This window comes from Cottoperca gobio, chromosome 6 (genome assembly GCF_900634415.1).
Source record: "Cottoperca gobio chromosome 6, fCotGob3.1, whole genome shotgun sequence".
NCBI lineage: Eukaryota > Metazoa > Chordata > Actinopteri > Perciformes > Bovichtidae > Cottoperca > Cottoperca gobio.
In genome coordinates, this window is record NC_041360.1 from 13,474,991 (window position 1) to 13,484,514 (window position 9,524).

A 9,524-nucleotide genomic window follows, 5' to 3' on the forward strand; every position below is an offset into this window, starting at 1 on the left:
CAATCATTTCAGCAATCTTTGAGGGATTGCTCAAATCATACAATAAATACCAAATGAATCATCCTTCTTATACAAACAGGAGTGAGAGGTGTTGCAACTGACAGGTTGCACCACTAGAGGACAGTACTGCCTCATATCAGCCATTACGGCAACAATGTGCTAACACTGTCTTCATAGTGTGCAGCTCACACTATGAAGACAGTGTTAGTTTTTCACAAGGCAGTTTGTAAGAAATGTTGATACTTCCAGAGTATTTAGATACTGACAGAACAGATAAGTCTGTGTTTGAGGCTGTCATTGTAGTATACTATTATATATTTACATTAACACAATTTGTAAGAGCACTGACAAGCAACTACATTTAGGTTGCTTTTACTATTTATTAAATTAAGGGTTTCATGTAAAGACTATCCATATCACTCTTGCCAAATCAGCATCTTTATTGGCACTTCAAAAGAATTAGGACAATATTATCAGCATACTGTCATTAATCTGAAATAATATACTTTTAGTAGTCATAGTTTTTGTGATGATACTTTTGGATCACAATATAAAAAGGAGAGTGAAAATGTGACACCAGTAAAAATGAAATTGTGATATGACCGTTGGCCCATAGTATGGTTGCAGTACCCTTTTGAAATACACTAAAAAGTCTCCACACAAACAAAGGCCACTCTAGCAAATACTTTAGAACATCATCACCACAATTATCACCACTGTATCGAACAACCATGAAGACAAAAGGCTTCATAATAACACTTTGGACTTCACCTGATGTGTGTTCCTCTGTTCATTCATGGACAATAACCGTATTACACATTATTCAGTTCTGGCTGATGATGCTACGGCACAGTTTCATTTCCTCTAGCACCATTGATGTCCAGAATGCACAATTGGCTAGATTTTGGAAATCAAGACAATATTTTCTCTAATAAAAGGAGAAGATTACAGTGATGAAAATGACAAGGATCACTGAATTTTCATTTAGTCCAACTACTCCTAATCTCTTAGGGCTAGATTTCTTTCCACTACATTCTCATAAAGAGTGAAATGTGTCATTGCAACAGTAAAAGATCATATTATCTCTCTTTCCGCCACAGTTTGCTGTATTCACAAGCTTTGCAACCTGCAAATTGTACCAAATGTGTCCTTGACTATTCTCGCTCCATCCATAGATCCGCTCATTGTATGTCACAAAGACTTATGGTCTCTCATGTTTACATCCATTATCCATCTTGTGACTGCTCACACTCGCTCCATTCAGTATGTAACCATTAGTGGTCCATTTCAGCATCCGACTCATGATTCATTGTAAACATATACTGTACACACAAATAATCCACCACTAGGTGGCATTGTGCATTCACCAGGTCGTCCTCGTGTTTTATTCATACATTGATTGAGCCAGGCCTGTCTGCTTGAAGGTCTCAGCCATCTGTCTGGAGTGCTTCATCTTAGCCGACAGTGCCTCTAGAATATCATTCTGGTCCACAGCGGTGGCTGTCCGGTAAATGAACGTCCCCATTGACTCCAGACCCCGCATGCCAAGATTCACCCCACAACCTGGAGGATGAAGAGGAGGATGGTGGAGAGGAAAGGAAGGGGAAAACATAAATACCACTCATACAAATAACATTTCATTATTGAAATATTCATGATAAGAAGTGCACTGTTCTTCATTTTACAGACAAATACTAAACTGTAGCCTTATGGCTTCAATGAAAAGAAATCAGTGGCACATGAATAAACATAGAGCAGCATGAAGACAAAACCAGAAATGCGTCTGCTGAAAGGCCACTGAGTGCAGTAATGAGTCACACACTGAACGCATGAAAAATATTCTTGCATCTGTTTTTATTTCCATCTTGTTCTTTCTCACTCTGTCTCATTTATTCAGAAGGCTCTCGGTTCAGCTTGATGTTATGCCTCACCTTCAGCAATACTTTGAGGACAGAAAATATGATGCATTACATATTGGAATCTTGTGCTGGGTTTTAGGGCAAAGATCCCATCCTGTTCTCAGCAGTGCAGTAACTAGTGTTTTATAGACATGTGTACCTGTGTCGAAGTTGAGGACGCGTGCTGCCTCCCCTTCTACAGTGACAGCCACATTGTCCCCCTCTATGTAGGCAGCGCTGATGCGTCTGTGTGACAACTGAATCTCAAAAAGACGACGGCTGCACTGCATGTGGTGGAGCGTCACGTCGTTGAGACGAGGCTCTATGTCCGTCTTATAGACATTGAAGGACTGGTGGAAAATGTTCTTCATGATCTGAGTGGCAAAACAGAGACATGTTATTCGCAGCATAATTAAAGGTCCACATTTTTTAACCTTGTCTTCTTGTAAAGTCACTTACTTATGAACACTATTACATTTACACATACATGAAGGCTCTGTTGACCACCCTATCGTATATCCTATTCTTCATCATGCTGCCTCAGTGGAACTGTAAGCACCAATGTTTTCCTGACTTCAGTGTGTGCTTTTAGTTTTGTTAGTGTAAAAGAAGAAAGAACCATCAGGGTGGTGAATAAAGCCTTCCCATGTAATTCAGGGAATAACTGCAGCTGTAATAATTTAATGGTGTGTAAAAATGCATGAGATTACAACCAAAATATGCATAGTTCATGAGGAAATCTTTTTGGACATGTCACTGGAAGCATGCTTATTGAGCACTGATGATATAGAGCAGTTGGTCACTTTACACATAAAGTTGTATATTAATACTGGGATAGGATGAATGAAAAGATGCATCATGACTGATTCAAACCTCAGCGTTAACAATTAGTTAAGTACTCAATTTGTTGATTGACAGAAAATGTACTATTTAATTTATTTATTTAAATGTATTACCTATTGTGATCATCAAATTAAGTATTTCAGTCATTTTACAAGCAAACAAAGCTTTTCTTTGTCAAATTACTGCATATCTTTGAACTGTTGTTTGGAAAAACAAGTTAATCTGAAGGATATGCATTTCTTTGTACAATTTTTGGAAATTTCATAAGCAATGCAATTAATCAAATAATCAAGAAAATAATTTTCAGATTAATCAATAATGAAAATAATCATTAATGGCAGCCTTATTTCAATCGTTTCTTCTATCTGTACCTAAGAAACTGTGACTCTTTATGTTGATGCATAAACACCGTGTGCCTTCTCATCAATTCTACAGTAATTGTGGGTATTGAATGGCAAGCCTCTCTCGCTCTCTACGCTTCTGTCGCTCGTTCTCTGCTAAACTCTGCTCTTCTTCGACCCACACTTGCACAGTCATCTGTTACTAAGTAACTGTGCATCTGAATGGCCACCCACATAGCAACAAGCCCTCCGAGGATGGTCTTGCTACGCACCTGTGTGTACTACACGCTGTGGCAACAGGCTTCACATGACCAGACATGACATGAAACATGAGAATTTAAATAACACACAGACTGCGGTTATAAATGCATCCACAGCCTGTTGTTGAGCACAGGAAGAAAAAAATCCTGCTCTCCATTTGTTCACTGATGTGTAACAGCAGGTTACAGATGGCCGCCAGACACAAACACACTGGTGAGGTTTACCTTCTCCTCCCCCTCTTTCCCCATTTCTCCATCTCATGCTCTCTTTGCCTTAGACACACTCAGACTTAAATACATACACAGACTTCAACACTCACACACCCACGCAAACACAAACCCACATACAGACACTAATGGACTCCCACGATAGGGCAGTCAAAGACCATTTGCTGAATGATAGGTGAGGAATAAGGAGTTATTATTATCTGTCTTTCTCTTGCGTTAACATGGAAAAACCGCTGCATATACTTCAGATTTGGAGTCTTTATCAACAACAACATGTAGTAAACAAAGCTCAGTTTGACAAGAGTCTCACAGAGGAGTTGGCCGTGTGCCGGAGGAAGCGAACCATCTTGGTGTCAGAGGCGTGGCAGACGAGGGCCATGTAGCGGTTTCTGAACGTGCCATAGATCTTCAGGTGGAAGCCAGGTTTGGCCGTGGGATTTCTGTGCTCTCGGAGGGCCTCCATTCCGTAAGCGGACAGGTCGAAATAGAGGCTGTGGGCACGGATCTCAGGAGTGGGTACCTGAAGTTAAGAGCAGTGAGATTAACGTCATATTTGATATCGTCATTGGACATCAACAACATATCAGTTTAGAAAATCTAATTCTCAACATACATGCACCCTATGATGTGTATGTGGTGAGAAGACATAGAACAGTACTCATATAGCATGTCTGCCTGTCTGTGGGGCTGTAGTCATTTGAGTGGAGATTAAGAATAGCTTGATTTTTATTTAGCATTTCAATCTAGTAATGATTCCCCATTTTCTCTCAAGCCAGAATTTATCCATTTTTTTTTTTCAATGACATAAACCAGCCAAGTGGGATGAAACAGTATTTAGCACAACCAAGGGAGATAGCGAGGGAACAGAGAGGTGACTGGGAAGGGATGGGAGTGATGGGGGGGGGACGAGTAGGTCATATCCTGAGAGGTAAATTCAATCACTACAGGAAACAGCCAGGGAGAAAAGGAGCCAATAGAAGGTAGCCACACAGCCACTAAAGAGGATGTGATCTGAATGGTTATGGGGGCATAAAATAGCAGGGGACATTATGCGTGTGTCCAGATATTAGACAAAATTGGCCTGGAAGCTTTTCACCTCACACCTGTTTCTCCAAACTAATCCTCTCTTTTGTACAGATTGTCACTGTTTATACTCATAAGAGCAACTGTTCTGATTTTACTCTGTGAAAGTGTTCTTTATTTTTCTGTTCAGTCTTTTCTGGGGCTCTTGGTCACTAAGTCATCATTCAAGGAACCATCTGCTTATAAAATGTGGAATGACCTTTGGCACACTATGTGAAAAACATTGCAGCGGATGTTTTTATATTTATATTTGATCATATTCACCTGGCAGGGAACAGCTTATGAGTCTGGCCAGGGGGGCAAAATGAATCACCAGCGTTATCGTCGCCTTCACCTGCCTCCATCCGAACAACAGCTGCTCTTATCAAATTCAATGAGTAAATCAAAATAGGGCCGGTGTTGATGCTGACAAGATCCAACCGTCTACTATAATCTGACTGTTTATATGAGAGTCAGATATTGTGTTCAGCAGCTATTGGCAGGTCCACATCACTGTTTGCTCAACTCAGCTTTATGAGGACAAATAAAGTCACATTCACAGTAATATCCTGCAATATCCTGTTTCTACTGCCATCATTCTTTACCCAAACAGCAACCTGTTGGTTACTGTCTCAGTGTGTGCACATGAGTTAATGCATTCATTAGTGTATGTTTATGTACGTGTATAGAGATTGTCTGTGTGTGCGTGCGTGCGTGCGTGTGCGTGTGTGTGTGTATGTCTGTGTGTGTGTGTGTGTCCTGACCTGCCTCTGGTCTGGTCTCTCTATAGTTGCATTAGCTCCATAGGCATGGCAGGTCTCCACAGTGTAGTCAGAGCTGATGCCCAGCACCGAGCAGGAGTCGCCACACGACCCATCAGCCACCACAATCACTCGTGGCCACTCATTCCGAGGGATACGTCGCAGATATTCCTCTGTAAACTGAAACAACAGGAGACAAACAAAAAAGGAGAAAATAAAAAAAACTGCTTATTGGATATTACAGTTGAATTTACATTTCCATTGCTTTTTTTTAACTCTATTAACAGAGAGGGGAGTAACACAGCACATTTACTGTGCTGAAGCATAAATACTATATTTTTCAGTTGTGGCTGCAGTTTGTAAGTATTTTACAAAATGACGGTTTACTTGCAAAACATTGAACATTACATAGAATATGCAATATCATGTATTATAGTTATTAGTTAGACCAACAGCACATTGAAAGGCTTTTTTACAGGTTAGGGCTGTACCTAGTGATTATTTGACTTATTGATTTATCTGCAGAGGACAAACAGCAGAAAGATAGTATACTTAGTTAGTTAGCAGCAAGAAAAGCAGCAAATCCTCAAAAGTGAGAAGCTTGAACCAGGTGTTTGACATTTTTGATGTAAGAAACTAGTTTCCAAAAGATAAATCTATTGTCTATTTGATTAATTGTTTCAACTCTATAGCTCATTGTTTTTTTTTTTACTGCTGATACTTCTAAAGTGTCTATTAGTTACAATATATTAATACCATTACAAGCCATTAAAATGGGCTCCAGAGGTTGTGCTTGTCTTGGCAACAGTGCATCTCTCAGAGAGATTTATTATTATGCCGGTGTATGCATCGCTGCCCCTCAGTTAAACACTAGGTACTTGCCTGTGCAGAAGAGGAGACAGAGCAGGACAAACCCAGTTAGAGAAAGACTGACAGGGACTATAATGGTTCAGAACCTTAGAGGTCTATGTTAAATCCAGTTAGACTACAGAGAACAGGGCATTTAAAAGACCCCTTTTGCCTTCTCTGACCTTTGAACCACTGCTAGGAGGGTGAATAAAATGCATCAAACACAATGTCATGTATTATCAAGAGGAAATTGCAAATTGACAGTGACTCTAAATGAAACTGGAGTTTGTTGTGAGCAAAGACCCTCTTGACCTTGTCTTCCATCGTCCAAAGGTTGGTGAGTCACTGGATAGCAGGGAGGACAGCAGCAGCTAACAGGAATGACATTGGAGCTGAGGAGGTAAGAAGCTGCTGGTCAGAGCCAGGGAAGAGGAGCAACACACAGGTGTAGCACTGAGATAGCTATGTTTTTCTAGTGTCACAACACCCACAGTGACACGAACCAGTAGTAAAGTATTGTCTCTGGTTTTCAGCAATGACACAAATATGCATTAAACATTTTATAATTGTTTGCCGCTTCTCCCCTCTGAGGTTTTTGTGTTAGTAGGTTATTTCTTTATCCTAAGTTGAGGTCTGGCTGGGAGGTTTGGTTCTCATGTTATTTTTCTCTTGGTGTGGGTGTTATGAAGGCCACAGCGAGGGCTATACAAATAAAAAGATAATTGTTTTAATAAAACAGGTATAACATTTGTGATTTTATCATAATGCATTAATCACAATTTGTGGCAAGGTGCCAGGACACAGTAACATTTCACTGAATATGCATTTGGCTTGGGGATACCCTCAACAAATCTCTAGTATAAAATTAAATCCTTTACAATCCAAATAGGATTACATTTTAAAATCCATTTTATTTTGATGATATAATGTGTTTGGATTTTAATTTGTTTAATATATTCTGTGTTTTCCTTTCCACTGGCCTAAAAACTGTAGCGAGGATTCTCCTCAGGTTTGAGGTCAGATTACATAAGAGGTTATTTTAACTGATGAGCCCATTTTCAGTCTGACAATATACAATGTTGTGGTATGAGTAGCTTTGGGAGAATTGTAGAATAGTATATCACAGTATGTCTGGTGTAAATGAGGAAAGGGATCTACAGAAAGTCAAATATAAGGATGACATCTGCTGCATTTACAAAATATGTCCTATGTTTCAGGGTACTTTATGGTGAAACTGGCTCATGTTGAGAGCGTGAAAAGGCTCTATAAATGTCATAAAAGGAAGGAGTGAGCTACAGTATTAGACAGCAGCCATCTCCAGGGGCTTCTGATTGGACATATGAATGGAGGTCTCCGTCACCATCACTGTTGATAGACCCCTGCTAAACTGGAGGCACACACCAGCCTGTTTTCTTTAACCGCTGCCACTTCGGGAGGATCAGGTTTTGACAGTCATTACAAAATGAGGTAGTGTGAGACTTGAAGTCTACAGTATCTCTCCTCTCTACAAAGTCATCACACATTATTTCCGGACCAGGGCTCTATGTATTATTAATAAAATTGCATGAGAGAGGAAATTGAAGTTGTATAACATAGGATTTAAAGCCTAGTTGCGAGAGTAGCACATGAGGATTATTTTTTAGTATAAAGCCCTACCTGTTATTATAGACTGATAAAGGCCTTGAGGTGCCAGACTGATTGATAATGATTTGCCAAACTGTGAGTTGAAATCCATGAGGAGGCTATACCTTGGTTCCCAGCAGCACCTTGACGTCCACCTTCTGTTTCTTCTGCTCCAGGATGCTCAGCAGGTACTCCTGAAACACGCCTATCCTGGTGAAGAAATGCTCGTTGTGCCAACATCCCTCCATGTTATCAAAGTCCACCCCGAGTCCCAGCAGAAACTTCACACTCCAGGGATCCAGAGCGATCTGCTGGGGTCGGCAGAGCAGGGCAGTCCGGTACCTCTCATCTAGCACGGTCAGTTTCAGCACCTTACCGGAGCGGACAGCGACCAGCGCGGCCGTCAGCCCCACAGGTCCCGAACCCACGATGAGCACAGAGATGCTGGCCCGCCACTGTCTGATGCCGTCCAGGCTCACTTTCACCACCACATACACGGCCACTGCCACCAAAGTGCTCAGAGCAGTGTCATAGGCTAGAGCGCGATACCTCTCCTCCGCGTTTCCCCGGATGCCGCCAACTCCAGGATTTTCCGCCTGCAACCCGTCCATACCGCGAGCAGGAATTACACTGTAATGTGTGCCAGCAGCTGTATCCTCCTGTATCAATTAGCCGAACGATCTATCATCATCTATGCATTCACTGAAAGAGAGGAGCAGGCTTTACATCCATGCACACATCCAAACCAAACCATCCGAGACGCTGCAAGTTGAGCACGCTGGACTCTGGACTCTGGTCTCTCTCTCTCTCTCTCTCTCTCTCTCTCTCTCTCTCTCTCTCTCTCTCTCTCTCTCTCTCTCTCTCTCTCTCTCTCTCTCTCTCTCTCTCTCTCTCTCTCTCTCTCTCTCTCTCTCTCTCTCTCTCATACTCTCACACACTCACACACTCACATTAAAAGAGATATTTACTCCTATTTTCCAACAAAAATACTCCCTTAGGAGTGGGAAGACAAGTGCTGTAATCTCCATCTAATGTTGTGTGTGGTTTCAATTTTGACCATTTATGGCCCAAAAATGGATTGCAATGCCAGACTGAAAGAAGCCATTTTTTTCCTGTAATGGACAAGTGATCTGTCCAGACCTCTCCTATGTGGCATGGGTTCCATTCACCCTTAATTTGCTATGTACATTTTATACATGAATGCTTTCCATTTATTGCACTTTACCATCTTTGACTTTTCTTTTTGTTCTTATATTGTGTAAACTGAAGCACTTAAGAAACAGCATTTTCTTCCCCTGGATGCTGCATATTGTAAATGGGAAGAATGACAATCAATTATACCTTGAATCTTGATACCCCTCTCAAGGAAATAACAAATCATGAACCTGGATAAATGAATGTGTTATCAAAGAACAGCATTCAGCATATTCTGTCATCGAAATTCCCCATCAGTTTTCTCCTCTCCGCTGTCACCCAATGAATGAATGACCCCAATGCAGCACATATTAAATAATGTGACTTTTAAGCTCATTTGAGCCCCGCTAACAAAATGAGCACTTTGAAGGTGGTAATGACATCAATTTACCCAAAGTGACTCCTGACATTAGCCAAAGCCTTCACAGGAGACTGACAGGGAGGTTCATATCTGATCTGCGTCAA

At 41.1% G+C, this 9,524-nt stretch overlaps 1 protein-coding gene across 1 annotated transcript; it reads right to left on the reverse strand.

Annotated features, from left to right (window-relative positions):
• Positions 1 to 225: 225 nt before the first annotated feature.
• LOC115009935 (uncharacterized) lies at positions 226 to 8,634 on the reverse strand. The gene is made up of 5 exons (XM_029434260.1): positions 7,991 to 8,634; positions 5,397 to 5,573; positions 3,881 to 4,090; positions 2,059 to 2,272; positions 226 to 1,563 (listed from the first exon to the last, which is right to left on the reverse strand). Exons 1-5 carry the CDS (start codon positions 8,474 to 8,476, stop codon positions 1,385 to 1,387), a joined length of 1,266 nt encoding a protein of 421 aa, XP_029290120.1. The 5' UTR covers positions 8,477 to 8,634; the 3' UTR covers positions 226 to 1,384.
• Positions 8,635 to 9,524: the final 890 nt, after the last annotated feature.